The 20,161-nt window shown below is 38.3% G+C and overlaps 1 protein-coding gene across 1 annotated transcript in view; it reads left to right on the forward strand.

The window, feature by feature from the left end:
• Positions 1-20,161, forward strand: part of kdrl (kinase insert domain receptor like) — a 222,878-nt gene that overhangs the window by 39,767 nt on the left and 162,950 nt on the right. The window contains exons 2-3 of the mRNA XM_072270842.1: positions 176-269; positions 11,256-11,467. Of these exons, the coding sequence (XP_072126943.1) occupies positions 176-269; positions 11,256-11,467 (306 nt within the window). The remainder of the gene's footprint in view (positions 1-175; positions 270-11,255; positions 11,468-20,161) is intronic.

Consider the following 20,161-nt stretch of genomic DNA (forward strand, 5'->3'; position numbering starts at 1 on the left):
TGTTTACAACTCCCTGTGTTTGACCCAGTTAATGGCACTTTGCCACTGCAAAGTACTTATGAAGGATTTGAGGTTTTGGTCTACCAGAAAGCAGTCATGCAGTTAATGTTTGGTTTTTAGTATGGATAGTCACTGGTAGATACCAGCTGAATAATAACAGCTTTTCTACTTACAGGTTCACCTCAAGTCAAACTAACTGCACCACAACTGACAGTATCTAAGAAGCAGCTAGTCATTGAAGTAAATGGAACATTCAATGTTATATGCAGGTAAGGTTATGTAGGTAACTATGGGTGCCTGTTTCAGTTTACCACCTCCCTTGAGCTACTTTTCCTACAGAATATAACCCTCTTAATTTGAATTCAAGAGATTCCGTCAGTGCTTCTCTCCAATCCTACATTACAACATTGACCATATTTCAAAAATTACTTCATCGTCAATTGCTTTGATATGTTTGAGGTAATGAAGAACAGTACAGCAATGCAAACTCTTTGCAAATGCATCAAAATAGGCATCAAAGCTTGAATTCTACCCTAGTGTCCTCTAGGCTTGCACTGATTAAAGCCAACAGTACATCATAATGTAACTAGAGTCAGTTACTGCAAAAACATATTTCCATCTCTTATAGCCAGTTAATTTATACTAGTTATAATTATGTATGATGCAGATTCAATCGATATGGGAATATTAATTCATGTTGACTTATTACAAATGCTAAAGTAAAAGCAAAATATGTCCATTGTTGGAAATCTGAAACAAAACAGAAATCCAAATAATTTTCAAGTCAGGTAACATTTTTGAATTGAGTATTCGAGCTGAATTTTGCCCTGGCAGTGAAATCTAAATGGAACATGGAGGGGTCTGGAAGGGGTACTGAGAATGGGTTGGTTCCGATGGTATCTGGAAATCCATAGGATAAAAGGAGAAAGTATATAGTAGATCTTTTACTAGGACTAAGATACAGAGAGATCTTGAGGTCCAGGTCCATTTTTCAATAAAAGTGGTCGCATAGTGGATAACATAGTGAGGGAGTGTGGAATGCTTGACTTCAATGGTAGTGGTAGAGTAGAGGGATAGATAAATACTAAGAACAATGATTAGCTAATGATCAATCACCTTATGAGCACCTTAGCTTACTGTTGTTGGGCAAGACTTAAAGAAACCCTACCCAGCAACAGGTGACGTATTAGACTTTGTCCTCTCCCCTCTATTTGACCATACAGAGGGGACATCTCAAGATATAACTAAATATGGTAAGGATAGTGTAGGGGATAGAATGTTCAAGAGAAAGGGGAAGGTGTCAATATAAGGAACTAATGCTGTTCCCAGTCTCGCTTTGGCAGAAAATAATTATTATAACTAACCAATGATGATCTTACATCTAATAGTATATTAACATGTGATCGAAACTATTCTAAAACTGTCTTAACTCACGTAATTGTAAGATTTCCTGTGTACATGATGATTAATGTTATAAATTGTGAAGAATTGTGATCCGGGGAAGGGTAGTGTCCAGACTGGCTCTTTGGGAGATCAGTCTGTAACTTCCCCCATAGCATGCGATGAATAAAGAGTAGAGTTTGAGAAAGTATTGCTTGCATTATTGTGTTTGTGGTTACCTGCGCTCTTGCATCGGGTCGATCCACTGTGACAGTAGGGGTGTTGAGTATAAGAGTAAGGAAGTTATGCTGCAGCTATATAAAACTTTAGACAGACCACACTTGGAGAATTGCCTGCAGTTCTGTTTGCCCCATTGTAGGAAGGATGTAGACACCATGGAAAGGGTGCAGCAGATGTTTATCAGAATGCTGCCTGGTTTAGAGGAATGAGGAAATATTGGACAGATTTGGTTTGTTTTCACTGTGGTGTTGGTGGCTGACGGAAAACCTGATAGATGTTTTTAAATTCAGAGAAACATAGATGGACTAAACAGTCAGAACTTTTTCCCCGTAATAGAGATGTCAAACACCAGAAGATGTACTTTTAAGGTCAGAAGGGGAAAGATTAAAGGTGACACGAGGGCAAGTTTTTACACAGAATAGAAGGTGCCTGGAATAGATTATAAGGGGTAGTAGTGGAAACAGGTAGTTTGATGGAGTTTAATAGGCTTCTACATAGACACATGACTATGCATAACATGGAAGGATATAGAGGAGGACATTTGGTATTGATGCCAATTTATATTAGCTCAGTGCCTTGGGCAAAGTGACCTTTCCAGTGGTGTACTGTTAGATGTTCAATGAACAGTAATCCACCTGGCTTGCCAAACATACTATAAACTGCATTATTTTCTTCCTCTTTAAATTCTGGAATGAATTTCAAAGTTAAGTACAATGTGCTGACATCACCATGTAACGCATTAAGAGATCTTGACAGAGAATAAATTTCTGTGACACTTGCCAAATTTCTTACCTCATTCATTTCAAAGTCTAGAAATTTTCGCAAGCTCTTTTATTGTTTCTTCACTCTTATACCAGTTATGAGGCTTAATAAATTAGAAATTGTTTCAGATTTCAATGAATTGCATTGCCAGTTGATATTTTGTATATGCAGCTCTTTCCTCCTCCTTTATGGAATTAACAAAGGAAATAGTATGGGACACAGATGGCAGGTTGTGGATGTGTTCAATAGCTAACAGATATCTGCAGAAGCTATTGGGGTGAGTAATCTGGGTGGGGAAAAATAGGGTCTTCAGTCATAAACACAAAATAATCTGTAAATGCTGTGATCAAAACAACACTTTCAGTACGCTGGATGAACTCAGCAGGTCGGGCAGCATCAGTTAGAAACGATGGGTTGACGTTTCGGGCCAGAACCCTTCGTCAGGACTGAAGAATGAAAGATGGGGAAGGATTTGAAGAATGCTTGTAGCTTCAGTTGAAAGACCAGTAATCTGAAAGACAAAGGGGTGGGGGAGGGGAAGCATTGACGTCATAGCCCTGAGGCTTCCACTCCCCCACCCCTTTGTCTTTCAGTCCTGACGAAGGGTTCTGGCCCGAAACGTCGACTCATCATTTCTAACTGATGCTGCCCGACCTGCTGAGTTCATCCAGCATACTGAAAGTGTTGCCAGGGTCTTCAGTCAGTTGGGAGGCAGGACCTTGATGAATTAGTAGCACTGCTGAGAGCAGGCGATGCAGCATGATGACATGGAAGGACATTGGAAATGTGACATGGCTGACATCCATTGAAGAGAAGCTCAAAAGATACTCAGAGCGAGGTCAAGAGTGGGAAATGAGGATAGATTCCGTTCCTAAATGGGGTTTACCTAAGGTAGGATTCCTGTTCCAGAGTCCACCGCCATGCACCTGGTGAGGCTGAAGTCCTTTTAAGACTTGATTCTGTGTGACTTGTGGATTTTGCACAAGCAAGATTCAAATGTGAGTTGAATACCATTAAATACACCATGTCTGTCCATTCATTTCACTGGGTAAATGTAGAATGCAGAGCAATCCATGCATTCATTTGGATCCTAATGGCTCTGTACAGTAAGTGTTTGATGACTTTGATTTAATCCCTTCATATCGTGTACCAAACTGTTGTGGTGTATTAAAACGATTAGTCCTTTATCTCTACAGATCAAAGTATCGCAAATAAAGTAATGCCTCTTCAACTGTTTTAATTAACCTCAGTATTCTTTTATTCTGCATGAAGACAGGGTTTCTATTTTATACTGAGCTTATAATGCTCAGTACTAATCAAACTGGACCGGATAGTTCATTATTTTGGAAGATCTGTCAGATAAGTAATGCCTTACATAATTCCATCTTTCAATGAGAAGGAAGAAGCAGTTTTCAACAATGAATTGAAAGGTCAAGACAATTGTTTGTCAGTCTGGTCCATGACCTCCTCAACAAACCAAAATAAAATTTAAACCTAGCCTAAAAAGAAAGTTCAAGAGAAGAAATAAGGTTATGTAAACAGTTTTCGGGACCCAGACAAGGTGGGAAGATTGTAGCACAGCAGGGAACCGGGTGGGAGAGTTGAGATATCCTGAAAACAAATGATTAACTGCCCACATATATGTAACCTGCCTTGATTTAAAACTGCAATATCTTTTCCAGACTGACAGTGTAAATATTTATCAGTATCCCGCTGACTGTTAATCAGAATCTCAGGACTTTTCCAGTTCGCTTATATTAAAACAGTAGAACTGACTATACATTACTTAGCTGTGTCTTATTTTGCATTGCTTCTCAAATGAAAGAGAAAAACACTCTGTCATATGTATAGCCTGTAATTGTTTTTTTTTTGTTAATTACACATTTGCATGACCTGAATAGATTTCTATTAGAAATATTTGCAGTGCTTCCTAAATTAGTTTCGTGGAAGGAAACATATCAATCTATGGTGAACTAAAATTCAGGTGGGAAATGTACAAAATATATTATTGTCAACAATCAGTTACGTAAGGAAGGCTCAGTGATACAAAAATGAGATCCAGTGACTAATGGGCATCATCCAAACCCAGAGAATGCATTGTACTCTGAAATACTTCCTACAGTATTTTATGTTATTTATAGTACATCATTGGTCAAGTATGGCATTATGATTAGAAAATGCTCCCATTTGGATTTATCCTTGAGTTGAAGTTATCAGGGTAGCCGCAGGGCCAGACCATTGATGAAATGGACTGGAATTAGTAGTGTCAGAACTCTTAAAAGGAATCTGGATATTTTCTGATTTATACAGGAGTGAACCTTCTGCCTGCTCACGCTCAGACATACCACAGATTCTGTTCATTTAAAAGACATAAACGAGCTCATCTTAGCCAGGAGTTGGTGAGAAGTCCACTGATACCCCATAAACAACGCCAAGGCATAACAGAAGTAACAAATTTGATCCCAAAGGGAAGTAATTCCATTATTTTACTTCATGATTTTCTGGGTAAAGATATATCGAAGGCATTTTAGTCCAATAAATTGAGCAAAGTTCACAAAGTTAAGGCAGAGTTAATAAAGCAGCAAATGCTATCAGGCTCTCAGGTTTTACTAGCAAGCACAAAACAAGAAGATAATGACCTTCTACATAAATCATTGGGTAGGTATTAAGTCAAATACTGCATTTAATTCTATGCTCTCTTCCCAAAAGGTATTTTAAGGCTATGGTAAAGACATAGCAAATTCAGTTAAGTTTTAGTTAAGAGAGTAAAAGAAGTTTTCTCATGAGAACAGAGATGGTTAACAGGATATCTGGTTGCTTTTCTTTAAATCATGAAGGATTTTGACAGTCTGCATACAGAAATTCTTTGTATTGGATGTTAAGTCAGCAGCAAGATCACTTAACTAAAATAGCTGAGAAAAAACAAAGTTTTTGCTTAGGAATTAGTGACACCATATGAGAAAGCAAAATTAATTAAAACAGAGGGAAAGAACAGGTTTATGCAGCTATTTTTCAGAGATTTGTTATGAAGATTAATGAAAACACATACGAAAATGATTACCCTTTACTATTATATTCATCAATTCAACTTATCAAGTAGTAAATTACTTTGTATGGAATACACACAAAAAATCTATTTTATACATTATAATTGCCGAATGTGTGACTCTAATTCAGGCTGCATGGTCCATATAATATTAGTTCAAATGCTAATGTGTTAAGGATATTCAATATTTGTCTGTACTCAGTGTTGAATCATTAAATAGCATAATGATTAGTTTTACAATTCTATCACATGGCATGAAGAACGTACTGCAATGTATCTCAGCCATCAGCTCAATATATGAAACTTTTTCCTAGCTTATGTTATGCTATTCAACTACTTGGGAAATTTATTTTCAGATTTGTTTTATGCCTAGTTACATGTCCACTAAAAATGAGATTTGAGGCTGTTTATTAATAGATTACTGGAAAAGAAAAAGAAAAAATACTTTGCATGCTTATCAAAATCTTCATTAACAATTTGCTACCACTAGCAATCAAAACAAATCTTCACCCAAGTGGAAGATGAATTGGTGTTCCCAAATGACAGAACAAGGGCATGTTTTTAACAATTATATCTACCTTGTCTGTGCTGGTCTTGTAAAATTTTAAATCAGCTTAGAGTACCCTAAACACAAGAAGTTCTCCAGAAGCTTGAAAACCAGAATATCACACATAAAATGCTGGAGGGACTCAGCAGGTCAGTCAGCATCCATGGAGAGGAATAAACAGTTGATATTTTGGGCTGAGATCCTTCATCAGGACTGGAAAGGAAGCGGGAAGAAGCCAGAATAAAAAGGTGGGGTGGAGAAGAGTGAGTACAAACTAGAAAGTGATAAGTGAAGTCAAGTGAGGGAGAAGGTAGTGGGTGAGACAGGGGGTGATGAAGTGGGAAGGTGGGAGGTGATAGGTGGAAATGGTAAAGAGCTAAAGACGAAGGAATCTGATAAGACAGGAGAGTGAACCATGGGAGGAAGGGAAAGAGGAGACACCCCAGATGGAGGTGATAGGCAGTTGAGAAGAGAAGGGCTAAGGAGAGCCAGAATGGGCAATGGTAAAAGAGAGGAGATGGAGTGGGGAAAAATTACCAGAAGTTAAAGAAATCAGCACTCATGCTGTCAGGTTGGAAGCTACTATTCCTCTCCGTAGATGCTGCCTGACCTGCTGAATAACTCCAGCAGCGTGTGTGTGTGTGTGTGTGTGTGTGTGTGTTAGAATAATCTAATTCTCATTACAGTGATAAATTACATCTGTCATTCTTTCTTCTTGTTCAGTTTTTAACAGATGTACTTCTCTGCAAGATTCATTTCAAGCAAATTCTAGTTTGACACTTCGTCTTCTAACATTTCTCCAAATACAAATAGCAACCTAAGAATAAACTACTGTAACACAGAAATGTGATTCTTACCTTTAAAAATTATATTATCATCTTGTATATAAAGCATAACATAGTCTTTTAGGAATTAAATGGATATCTGAAGGCCAGGCAAACTATTATAAATAGAAGATATAAATAGAAAATGCTGGGATGTACAATTTAGCTCAGGGAGTTGACATCATTATAAAAATATGCTTATCGATTTTTTTTTATCATTATCCTCATAATTCTTTATATATATTCCCATTCTCCAAGGAATGTGATTCACTTCACACTGCTGAGGAGAGAGTCCCCATGTACCAGAGCTGCTATTAGTCAAAGTAGGCCTACTTTCCATTTGCTTATTGAGTCACAAAGAGCTAAATTTCCCTTGTCTGTGAAGAAAAATAACTTTCCTTACTTTGTGTTATAAAAAAACTCATAGTCTTTATGTAAAAGTAAATTAATTGTGGCGCTATCAAGCAGTTTTTGCTTTGCACCTTTTTTTTCATCTTTTTGATTACTTTGTAACTAAATCTGACCTGACTAATTTGTAAATAATCGTAACATAATTTGCTAATTTAGTGCTAAAAATATAATTATGTAAAGACCCTGACCTTCCTGGAATGAGGGATGTCACTATATGTCACTTCACTTACAGCTTGGTGTATTTTTTGTTTTCCATATCTTTCGTCTCATAATGGTCTGTCCAGTAAATCTGAGCCAGTAGTGGGACAGTGAGAGCACTGGAGCATCTGACAGGGTGAAAAATATAGATTGCGAAAGAAGCAGCAAACAGGATGAATAAATTAGGTGCAGAAAGAAAATGCAAGTAAAGGAAAGATAGACTGAGTTAAAAGATGAGAAGACAAATGCTTTATAAAAGTAGTGCAATCGTATGAAATGTGGAATTGCATAAATTTTGAAACAATTTTGCTGCAATTAGGAATGAGATAATAGTATTTAAATTGTTACTTTTCTTGAGCATAACAAGGCCATTCAGCCCATTGAATCTGCTCTGCCATTTGCTCATTGCAGATTTATTTTCCCTCTTATCCCCATTCTCCTGACCATTCTCCGTAACCTTTGACGCCCTTACTAATCAAGAACCTGTCTAACTGAGCTTTAAATATATCCAATGACTTGTTCTCTCGGGATTCATCACCTGCGCGATTTTTTCCAATCTACCTGCATATTGAAATCCCCATGACCATCATAACATTAACAAGAGAAAATCTGCAGATGCTGGAAATCCAAGCAACACACACAAAATGCTACAGCAGACCAGGCAGCATCTATGGAAAAGAGCACAGTCAACGTTTTGGGCCAAGACCCTTCAGCAGGACTGGAGAAAACAAGATGAAAAGTCAGAGTTGGAAGGTCACGGCATCATTGCCCTTTTATATGCCTTATCTACCTCCTGTTGTAATTTGCAGAGCACATCCTGGCTACTGTTTGGAGGCCTGTATATAACTCTTATCAGGGTCTTCTATACCATTGCAGTTTCTTAACTCTACCCACAAGGATTCTACATGTCACATCTTTCTAAGGATTAGATGTCAGAGATTGAGTGAGAACATAAATCAATTCTCTGGAAAGCTACTACACTGGCAAATAACGCACAAGCTATCCTGTTGTGAGTAGTTAGGTTTCAATCACAAATCCTTATGGAACTCCGGGGGCAATCCATTTAGCAACTTGTGGTAGCTCTCAATTCTCGGTTTCTCTCTTTCTCACCATGACCCATGACTACAGACCATTTGTGTAATAAGAATGATAAATGCCATTGTTATATTGCATTTAAACAACCTAATATTTGTATAGTAAATTACTTTTAAGCGCAATGCATGTTATAACATTTTAATAGGCTTAGACAAGACCCTATGAAAAGGGTAGGCAGTTTTCTTTGTTATTTTATTTTTAAAAAGCATGAAGACAATTTTCAAACAAAATGCAAATTACCAAGTCATCATGAGGCCCAAAACAACTTCATCTTTGAGTTAATTTGTATTTAGATCATTGTGTGGCATCTTGGACATCCAATTCCAGGATGGATGCAGAATTTGAATAATTGCTGCAACCAGGAAATCATCACAAAGTCTTCCACTCTTGCATTTGAATCATCCATTTATTACTTTTTAAATTTCCTTGTCTTTGTTAGTCTTTCCAACTTTAATGGTTGCTCTTCTAAAAATATAGTTACACTGGTCATGAACCATCTCATTAATTTAATGCATTCAATATTATTAGCTCATGATTTACAACTTTTGGAAAAGATATCCAGTCTGCATTATCTGAAAATGCACTTTGACCGTAAATATGGAAGTTCATTTGATGGTTCCTTGATACACTTTGCAGAGTAGTTAAATCATTCAGGTTCAATTTTAAAAGAGAAATGTGTTCAATGTAGTTCTATCAGCATACAATATGAGAATAATGAAAAATTAGTTGTTTGTTTCTTTGTTCTTATCGAACAATTCATTCCAACCATTCTCTTGAGATAAATTTACTTACTATGTCACATTGTACCAGACTTACAACATTGCTAAGCATTGCTTTGCAGTCTCCTCACATCATGTTAGATATTTTTATTCTGACTTACTGAGTCAGGAAGCCTTTGATGTTAAGGTAGCTGTGCATCAATCTGTAAAGTGCACTGAATGGGAGAGTGGATATAAAAGGGTCACATTGCACCAACTGGATCTAGCGTTGGCACTCTCCTGTACAGTAGTTTTGGGCAATGGGCTAACTGATGAGTTTGAGGAATTAGAATTCTGACCCAGAAATCTCCTCACAGCCAAAATCACGATTGATAAGTTTCTCCAGGATTTCTTTCTAGTCTGGGCTCAAACAAAGAGTAACACATAATATACTCAATTACTTTTCTTTACTGTTACATTTTTAGATGTGACATTTTAAGGAATATGTTGTCTGACTTCTGCAATGCCAGCTTATTCAAGGGCCAAATACCCCTGTTTTTTTTTTACCTTGGATTTGTTTGGTTCTCATTTCATAACTTGTAAAGCACGCATTGTTGGAGGTGCCTCTCTCCAAAAGGAAATTAAGCTAAGGTGTTATTTGCAGTTCAAATGGATTTTTTAAAAGCTGTAAGTCTACTGAAGAACACTAGAATATTGTAGCTACATTCTTTGTCAAGTACTACAGATTGGCTAAAGATTCACCTCATTGAAGCATGTGTGGTGCTACTCAAACTGAATCCCTTCCATTTATGACTACTGTATTCAATAAGTACTTAATTATAGACAATTTCCCAAGCATGTGTTCCCTCCCTTTCTGGAAACATGGGCAGAAGCCTCTGGGACACCCATCAACACCACTCACCTATTGTTTGCTGATAATAACACAGCACATGTACATGTGGTGGGACTGTATAGTCAGCTGCTTCAGATGGATCTCATGAGACGGGCATTGGGTTCCTGATTAGCAATGTATTTCAATAGAATGAACAAATTCTCAATCCTTCAGGAAGAGGACTTACTTAGGTGGAAGGAGAAAGCAGTCAAGTTGTTGGAACACATCCACCTCTAATGATATATAAAGCATACAAACTGTTAAGATCAATTCACAAGACTGTTCAGTATAAGACAGCATAATATTTATTTCTACTTTGCTAGGTCTTGGCCAGTCAGAAATTAGAATATAGTTTTGATCTTTTCTCACACTGGATGTTATTGGGGCCCCAGAAGGACTGCAGAGGAGTTCCACTGAACTGATAATCATGAAGACTAAAAAAGTTGGAACGCTATCATGCTGATAGGTTTGAGACTTACAAGGTGATAAAATAGATTATGTTCTCGTCAGCAATTGCTCCTGTAGGGGAGGAGCAGGAATTTGTATCAGGCCACATCTGAGTTCAATAACAGGAAATATTTTGTTTTTCAGAGAATGAAGAATAGGCTACTGTCTTGTACTGTCAGCATTAACTCATTATGTTCCTTTGGGAGTGGTTTACATCTGTTCCTGGATGGAGCAGAAATCACTTCATACAAAAGTGATTCATAGAAACAACAGGGAATGCAAACAGATCCCTGGACTAGTTTCAATCACGCAGATAAACCAAAGAGTAATTTCCTAGATTTACTAACTTGTCCTTTTTGCTTCTACCAGGAGATCACACAATTTGGGTGAGATTAAGAGTGTATACTATGTTAATACCATTGCATGGGTCAGACTAAATGGACCAGATGTCCTTTACCATTATGTTATTATTCTTATGTTCATATTTACTGATAGAAATATTTAGTCAAAAAGGAGCACAGTATCACAGTATCACCCTGCGCTAAGATGCACCTTAACATGTATCTAGCTGGGAAACTGAAGAGCTTTGCCATATAAAAGATTTAAAATGAGGTTGAAACATTTGTGAAATGAAAATGAAAACCCAATTGAGAAATAGCATAGAAATGAAGTAGCCTTTTGCTTGTGATTAATGTAATGTATTATTGATTAACAGGGGGCAGGCATCCTTGATCTGGTCTGGACCCAATTATCCTAATGCTATGAAAAACAGACTGAAAGTAACCAATGACATGTGCGATGACAACAGGGAGTACTTTTGCAGTAACCTGATTTTAAAGAACGCTGCTCGCAACGATACTGGATACTACACTTGTAAATATGCCAATTCTGCAGCCAGTGAAAGCCAGATCTATTTATTTGTGAGAGGTAAGGACACACATTTAAAGTATTACATGAAAATAACTGTGGGCCTTCTGTTTTATGTATTCCAAGCCATGTGGTAATTCTTCAAGAACAAATTAGTTAGGTAGGAGAGGACGCTATCTACTTGACCATACATTTCAAGATATAGTGATTAAATAAAACTGTCGTTTCCAAGTTTATAGAAGTTGAATCATATACCTGCTGAATCAGAGCTTGATTGAGATAATAAATTGAATTGAATTGACTTTAGTATTTATATCCTTCACACAGGAGAAGCAAAAATCTTTACGTTATGTATCTGTCTAAATATTTAATGTGCAATTTATAACAATTTTTAATAAATAGTATGTACAACAGGACAGTCAATATAACATGGAAATACAATTGCATCAATGTAAATTAATCAGTCTGGAGGAAGAAACTGTTCTGGAGCCTGTTGGTCCTGGCTTTTATGCTGAGGTACCATTTCCTGGATGATAGCAGCTGGAACAGTTTGTGATTGGGGTGACTCAGGTCCCCAGTGATCCTTTGAGCCCTTTTTACACACCTGTCTTTGTAAGTGTCCTGAATAGTGGGAAGTTCACATCTACAGATGCACGGGGCTATCCGCACCACTCTCTGCAGAGTCCTTCGATTGAGGGAAGTACAGTTCCTATACCAGGCAGTGATGCAGCCAGCCAGGATACTCTCAATTGTGCCCCTGTAGAAAGTTCTTGGATGACCTTGGTCATCTCTAAGGTTGAAGTACACAGGTATTTCCAACGAGTGAACAGTCGCAAGGCTGCAGGACCAGGCAGCTTGTGGCTTATGGTCTATTCAATACTATTATGAATGCAAAAGTTAAAGTAAAAGTTGGTCATAAATTTTTACATAATAGAAGCAGGAATAAGTCACCCAGTCCCTCATGCCTTTTCTGCTGTTCAATGTGATGATAGCTCACTTTTACCTTGGTGTCATGTTACTATATTAACCCCATGATATGTTTTCTTAATAAATAAAAATCTACCAAAATCCATCATGAATAAATTTCATATTTAAGCTTTGATATATTTCTTGTACAGAGCATTTCACAGATTCACTAGCCTCTGCATGCAGGCCATTCTTCTCCTCTCAATATTGAATATCCAACCGGTTGTCATTCCAACAAGGAAAAATATTATCCCTGTATCTGCCAAGTCCCATAAGAATGACATATTCTTCAACTAGTTCACCTTCCATTCTGCTAAATTCAAGGAAGTTTTGTCTAGTCTAGTTAACCTCATGTTAAAACATATTCCTCATCCCAGTGAACATTTGTTGCACTCTCTCTATGGCATATATTTCTCTCTGCATTCCGCAGGGATCGCTCCCTACACAACTCCCTTGTCCATTCGTCCCCCCCATCGCTCCCCACCGATCTCCCTCCTCGCACTTATCCGTGTAAGCGGAACAAGTGCTACACATGCCCTTACACTTCCTCCCTTACCACCATTCAGGGCCCCAAACAGTCCTTCCAGGTGAGGCAACACTTCACCTGTGAGTCGACTGGGGTGATATACTGCATCCGGTGCTCCCGATGTGGCCTTTTATATATTGGCAAGACCCGACGCAGACTGGGAGACCGCTTTGCTGAACATCTACGCTCTGTCTGCCAGAGAAAGCAGGATCTCCCAGTGGCCACACATTTTAATTCCACATCCCATTCCCATTCTGACATGTCTATCCACGGCCTCCTCTACTGTAAAGATGAAGACACACTCAAGTTGGAGGAAGAACACCTCATATTCCGTCTGGATAGCCTCCAACCTGATGGCATGAACATCGACTTCTCTAACTTCTGCTAAGGCCCCACCTCCCCCTCGTGGTTACTCATTTTTATGCACACATTCTTTCTCTCACTCTCCTTTTTCTCCCTCTGTCCCTCTGAATATACCTCTTGCCTATCCTCTGGGTCCCCCCCCCGCCCCTTGTCTTTCTTCCCGGACCTCCTGTCCCATGATCCTCTCGTATACCCTTTTGCCTATCACCTGTCCAGCTCTTGGCTCTATCCCTCCCCCTCCTGTCTTCTCCTATCATTTTGGATCTCCCCCTCCCCCTCCAACTTTCAAATCCCTTACTCACTCTTCCTTCAGTTAGTCCTGACGAAGGGTCTCGGCCTGAAACGTCGACTGCACCTCTTCCTACAGATGCTGCTTGGCCTGCTGCATTCACCAGCAACTTTGATGTGTGTTGCTTGAATTTCCAGCATCTGCAGAATTCCTGTTGTTTGCATATATATCATTTCTTATTTAGGGGAATAAGGCCATACTTTCCCAGTGTAGTCTCACCGGCACGCTATATAATTGTAAGAAGTGATTTGTACTTAAGCTCTCTAGTAATAAAAGTCAAACATAACAGTTGCCTTCCTAATTCCTTGCAGAACCTGCCTATTTACCTTCATTGATCCATGTACAAGGAGCCTCTAAACACCAAAACCATTCAACCTCCCATCATTTAACAAATACTCCACTTTTCTATTACTTCACCGTAGTGGACGACTTCATGTTTTTCCACATTATATTCCAACTCCCGCATCCTCACCCAAACTCTGAACTTGCCTGCCTCCACCCTGAAACTTTCATCCAACCTCGTTGCAATCCATCTTCGTAGCAATGAAGGTACTGCCCTGTGGAGAGAGAGAACAGGTTCTGTAGCTCAGGGGAAGGTGCAGCCTGCAATTTCACACCTCCAATTCAGTGTGGAAAATTGTAGAACTTTCACATACTGTACATCATAATGCAACTCAATCTTTTCAACTCACCTTTTTGTAAGTATTCCAGCATATCGCTCACATTTCAGGTTCCTCCACTCCTCTCTAGCAACGTACCGATCTTATTACAATCAGAAGACTACAGGAAGGCATGTATCAATTGCTGATATACTAAGATTGTTAGCTGAACCAGTTTCAATAATGCACAAGCCTTTGCTATAAACCAGCCCTGAAGATCTGCAGGAAAGTACTCCCTTGTTTATTTCTAGCAGAAGATGAAAGTTGGGTCATGAGTTATTTCATGGAAAAAGAAAGCATAGATTTGGTGATACAGCTCAAAGTATTCCTTGCTTGTTAAATGCTTTATAACCTTTACCACCAAATTCTTCAATATTTAGGTCTGTGCGTTTGATATAGCGCTAAATCCCTCCTTATATTTGTCGCCATCAGGAGAAAATGAAAAATTTTAATTCCTTCTTTCTGGTGTGTAGATTCAAACCCAACTAAAAAGCAACAAATACATGTGTGAGTAATTGAAATTTCCTCTGAACCAACTTCCAAATTATCAGTTACTTCACTTCAAGATTAATCTAAACTAATTTCTCAATACTTAGCAATCTTTTACAGCAGGAATATGAAAAGTAATTTTAAATTAATCTCTTAACCCAGTTTTGACATAAAGGATATGTAGGTTCATAAAGTCTGGATTCAATGTTGTTATTTTTCATTGGACGTAAGAGAAATGTAGGGAAATATTCAGTCAATTACAAAAGGGGGACTGAAATGTAGGACAATCAATGCTGAGTTACTCTGAATACAGATTAGGAATTGGGAATGGTTTGAGTTCCTGTTTAGGAAATGGGGTCTGAATGCTCACCATCCTCCATTATTTCCAGTTACTCCTACTTTCTAAAAAGAAACATACCCCCATAATAATCATTAGCACCACACACTTCGAAAATTGACTTTGTTGAGATTTTCCTGGAAAATTGGTTTAATTAAACATGATTTACTGTGTTAAGCGTTCTCACTCTTTGATTTACTCTAGCTGAAGCCAGTAGAGAACTTGTAAGCAAATTCATAGGCCACTTTGTGATAACAAAAGCAATTTCACAAAATAAATATTTTTCTAAAGATGAAAGAATTCTTTTGGGTGTATTCGATCAATTGCACACGCCATTTACATCAGCTCATGTGTTGGCAACTCTTAATGAAGGATAATAATCATGCCTGGTTTCTGGAGGGCATTGTTCTATCCACGTCTTCAATAACTCCCATTTATGCAGTGACCTAGAAACAGTAGTTTTATTATACCTTGTCTACTGTCTATTGCATTGGAAACTGCATTAATAACTCCCTCAGAATGGTATAGACCATTCCATATTCTATATTAAAGATTAACTTTGTTTTGTCACATGTACATCACACATGTAGCAAAATGCATTGTATGTATCAAATCAAATCAGCGAGAATTGTCACAAACACAAGAAAATCCGCAGACGCTGGAAATCCAAAGCAACACAAACAAAATGCTGGAGGAACTCAGCAGGCCAGGCAGCATCCATGGAAAGGAGTACAGTCGACATCTTGGCTGAGCATTTTGCGTATGTTGCTTCAGCGAGTATTGTGCTGCGCAGCCCACAAATGTTGCCACGATTCCAGGGCCAAAAAAAGCATGCCCACAACTTTACTAACCCTAACAGTACATCTTTAGAATGTGGGAGGAAACTGGAGCACCCAAAGAAAACCCATGCAGGTATGAGAAGAAAGTGCAAACTCCTTACAGATAGTGGCGGGAATCAAAACCTAATCTTACAGCTACCACTATAATAGCATTACGCAAACCGTTGTGCTAATATACTGTCAATATATTCTAATTACATTAGTATTTATACCACTACTTTCTCATCGTAATCCATGTAAATTACTGAATAACTAAATTTATCTTTTCTTGCCATTTATCAAAAAATTCAAATCACAGTCATAAGCCAACAATAGTTTACTACAACAATAATTCATTAGCAATAATTGAAATCAAATAATCAAAAGGATTAAGTCATGCAAATTAAATATTTAACTCTTTGCTGATAATGATTTAGACCATAAGACATAGGAGCAGAATTAGGCCATTTGAGCCATTGAGTCTGCTTCGCCATTTAATCAGGGCTGATCCCTTCTTCCGCTGCTCAAGCCCACTCCCCGGACTTCTCTCCAAATCTTTCATGCTGTGTCCAATCAAGAAATTATCAATCTTTGCCTTAAATACACCCAACAACCTGGTCTCCACAGCTGCCTGTGGTAGTAAATTCCAAAAATTCACCACCTTCTGGTCTGGCTAAAGAAATTTCTCTGCACCTCTGTTTGAAATGGATGCTCCTCTATCCTGAGGCTGTGCCCTCTTCTCCTAGACTCCCCCACTATAGGAAACATCCTTTCCACATCTATTCTGTATAGGCCTTTCAATATTCAAAAGTTTCAATGAGATCCCCCCTCATCCTTCTAAATTCCAGCGAGCACAGACCCAGAACTATCAAACATTCCTCGTATGATAACCCTTTCATTCCCAGAAGCATCCTTGTGAACCTCCTCTGCACCCTCTCCACCCTCTCCAATGCCAGCACATCCTTTCTAAGATGAGGAACCCCAAACTGTTTACAATATTCAAGGTGAGGCCTCACCAGTGCGTTATAAATATATATTAAGCATCACATCCCTGCTTTTGTATTCTAGACCTCTTGAAATGAATGCTAACGTTGCATTTACCTTCCCCAACACAGATTCTACCTGCAAGTTAAACTTTCGAATGTTCTGTGCAAGGACTCCCACGTCCCTCTGCATCTCAGATTCCTGGATGCTCTCCCCATTTAGAAAATAGTCCACATATTTATTTCTACTACCAAAGTGCATAAACCATGCATTTTCCAACATTGTATTACATTTGCCACTTTCTTGCCCATTCTCCTAATCTATCTAAGTCCTTCTGTATCCTATCTGTTTCCTCAACACTACTTGCCCCTCCACCAATCTTTGTATCATCTGCGATAATGGCAACAAAGCCATCTATTCCATCATCTAAATCATTTATATACAGCATAAAAAGAAGTGGTCCCAACACCGACCTCTGTGGAACACCACTAGTCACTGGCAGCCAACCAGAAAAGGATCCTTTTATTCCCACTCACTGCCTCCTACCAATCAGCCAATGCTCTAACCATGTTAGTAACTTTCCTGTAATTCCATGGGATCTTAACTTGATAAGCAGCCTCGTGTGGCACCTTGTCAAAGGCCTCCTGAAATCCAAATATACAACATCCACTACATCCCCTTTATCTACCCTACATGTAATCTCCTCAAAGAATTCCAACATGTTTGTCGGGCAGGATTTTCCCTGGAGGAAACCATGCTAAATTTGTAATATCTTTTCCTGTGTCACCAAGTACTCCATCACCTGATCCTTAACAATTGACTCCAGCATCTTCCCAACCACTGAGGTTGGGCTAACTGGTCTATAATTTCCTTTCTGCTGCCTTCTTCTTTTCTTAAGGAGTGGAGTGACATTTAACATTTGACAAAAAGAAATATGATTAACATGAATTAATAAATATAATTTGGAATTAAATCCTAAGTCAAGTGAACATTAATATTAGAGAGGATATCGATGTACATAGAACAGTACAGCACAGTACAGGCCCTTCAGGCAATATTTCCAGAGCTTGCACAGTCTTGTCTTTGAGATAGTAAGAGTGAACTGGGAGGATGTAGATAGCCTTCTGAGATGATGGAGATGAATCATCTTGATGCTATTTAAATGGAAGCTATGCGTGCAGAGGTCACATCTGTTCCTCCTGGGTTCTTCAGCTTTTTTTCTACTAACTGTATATAGGGTCTGGGTATAAATCTTCCGTCCCTTGGTTTCATGGTAGATGCTACACATAAGTGATAGATTTTTTCCTGCATTTGTACATTCTTAGTTACCATAGTCTTTCACACTCACCCACTTCTTCATTCAATCTCTTATTTCCCAATTTTAAATGCTCTGTATATAGCAGACTCAAAGAGTTCTGATATCTCCTAATACAAAGTTCTAAGCTAAGAATTGATAATTGAGGGAAAAAATTACTAATATCAATGAGTGACTGCATGGACTTGGGAGGAAAGTGGAGCACCCGGAGGATATCCTGGCAATCGCAAGGAGAACATGTAGGATCCATACAGAACAACCTGGAGATCAGGATTTCCCCTGCTCTTCCATATAAAACAATGTCCTGGGATCATTTACCTTGAGATGGGGCCTCAGATTAACTTGATATACAGCACCTCCTCAATGTGTCTTCCAAGATTTTTTTTGCTCAAGTCCCTCGAACAGGAATTGAACCCATTACCTGCTGGCCATGAGGAAGGATTCTCATTAAATCTACTAAAACCAGGTTTGGGACGTATCAATTTATTTAAAACAAGCAGTCAGAAAAGGCATTCATCCCATCCCCCGGGCCTGCATCTCATCTGAAGTTCCCACGTTGAATGTAAGTTGTACCACTCATTTATTTTAGCCATCTTTCTCCACATGCCAGGTTAATCCAGGTTAACAGATCAGCATGGAAACCGCACCAAGTGAAGAGATCCAAAATAAGGCAGTTTTCATTGATCCAAATGATTGAATGATTTAATGTTGGTACCTGCAGTAAGCCAGTGGTCATACTGTATTTTGATCATCCTAAAAAAAAATTTACAATAATATAAATTCCATCTAAAATTATCTTCCAATGCATCACAGTTGATTTATCTGCTTTGCAACACAAATGATTCATTGATGAAGTAATGCTGCAATAACTCCAGTATAAAACACAAACAACATTGTTCCAGTATGCAATAACCAAGACCACACAGATTGAAAAGTCCTCTTTATTGACCGACAAAAGATCAATTTTTTGACTTTGAAATGCTGTTGTCTTACAGATATGGTTGGGTGAAAGAGGTCCCTGAAATGTTACTTACGTCTGAAATTTTGCCCAGAAATACTACAAATGTGCCAAAATCACTCGGAGTGTGACTTCAATGTCAAAGATGAGCATTTATTTTAAGAAATAATACACACTATTGAAAGGATTTTCTCAACCCAGTTGAAGCTCGTTCCAGTGACCCTGGTTCTCCGTTCTTATCCATATGTTTTATATTTATCATTTGCAAGTTGTTTTTGATATTTTGTCCTTTGTCTGAAGTCCTGAAATCCACCTGTTGCATATGCGTTAAACCAGGGTAATGTGAGTTTAGGTGCCTTTGCCTTGGTGTTAAAGTGCTAGAAGATCAGTTTTGTCAAGGTGACAGAGCAGGTTCAAGGGATTACGTCGACTACCAGAGCTCTCAATTCACATGTTTTGTTCTTATTAATATTGCCATGCCGAAAAAGCTAAGCATTGTGAAATAGTGTGCTACAGATATGGTATTCTACCATTGATATTTCAGTATGGTAACACTTCCAAACGTTCCAACATTTATGTCCTACTGAACGGTTCTGACCTTGAATATCCAACTAGTGTAGAGCCAAAAGGTGTGAGAGATTTCCATTATTGGGATGAAATTAATTCCAGTTTATTAGTGCTATGACTATTTGAATAATTTGAGCCTAAATAACAATTTTGAAAGGTCAATCATCACAGGTCTCTGGAACTGTTTATGTGTTATGTATACAGATCCAAACTGGTGAGCATTATAGCGCTACCTTAGCTCATTTCCTTCACACTTACAGATCTAATTAGTCTTATAAAGCACTATCTCTCTTTCAATTATATCCTGCATATTTGGTTTCATATAATTCTTCTCTTGAAGCTGTTCCTGCTAGGTATCCATCTTGACAGTCCAACTTGGTCACATTTTTCACCTCAGTCCCTTAAGAACACCTTCTGCAAACATTCTCCATTCACGAGAAAAACTGCATCTTCCCTTTTGTACTTGTGAAGAAGAATTTAATT

This window comes from Mobula birostris, chromosome 10 (genome assembly GCF_030028105.1).
Source record: "Mobula birostris isolate sMobBir1 chromosome 10, sMobBir1.hap1, whole genome shotgun sequence".
NCBI lineage: Eukaryota > Metazoa > Chordata > Chondrichthyes > Myliobatiformes > Myliobatidae > Mobula > Mobula birostris.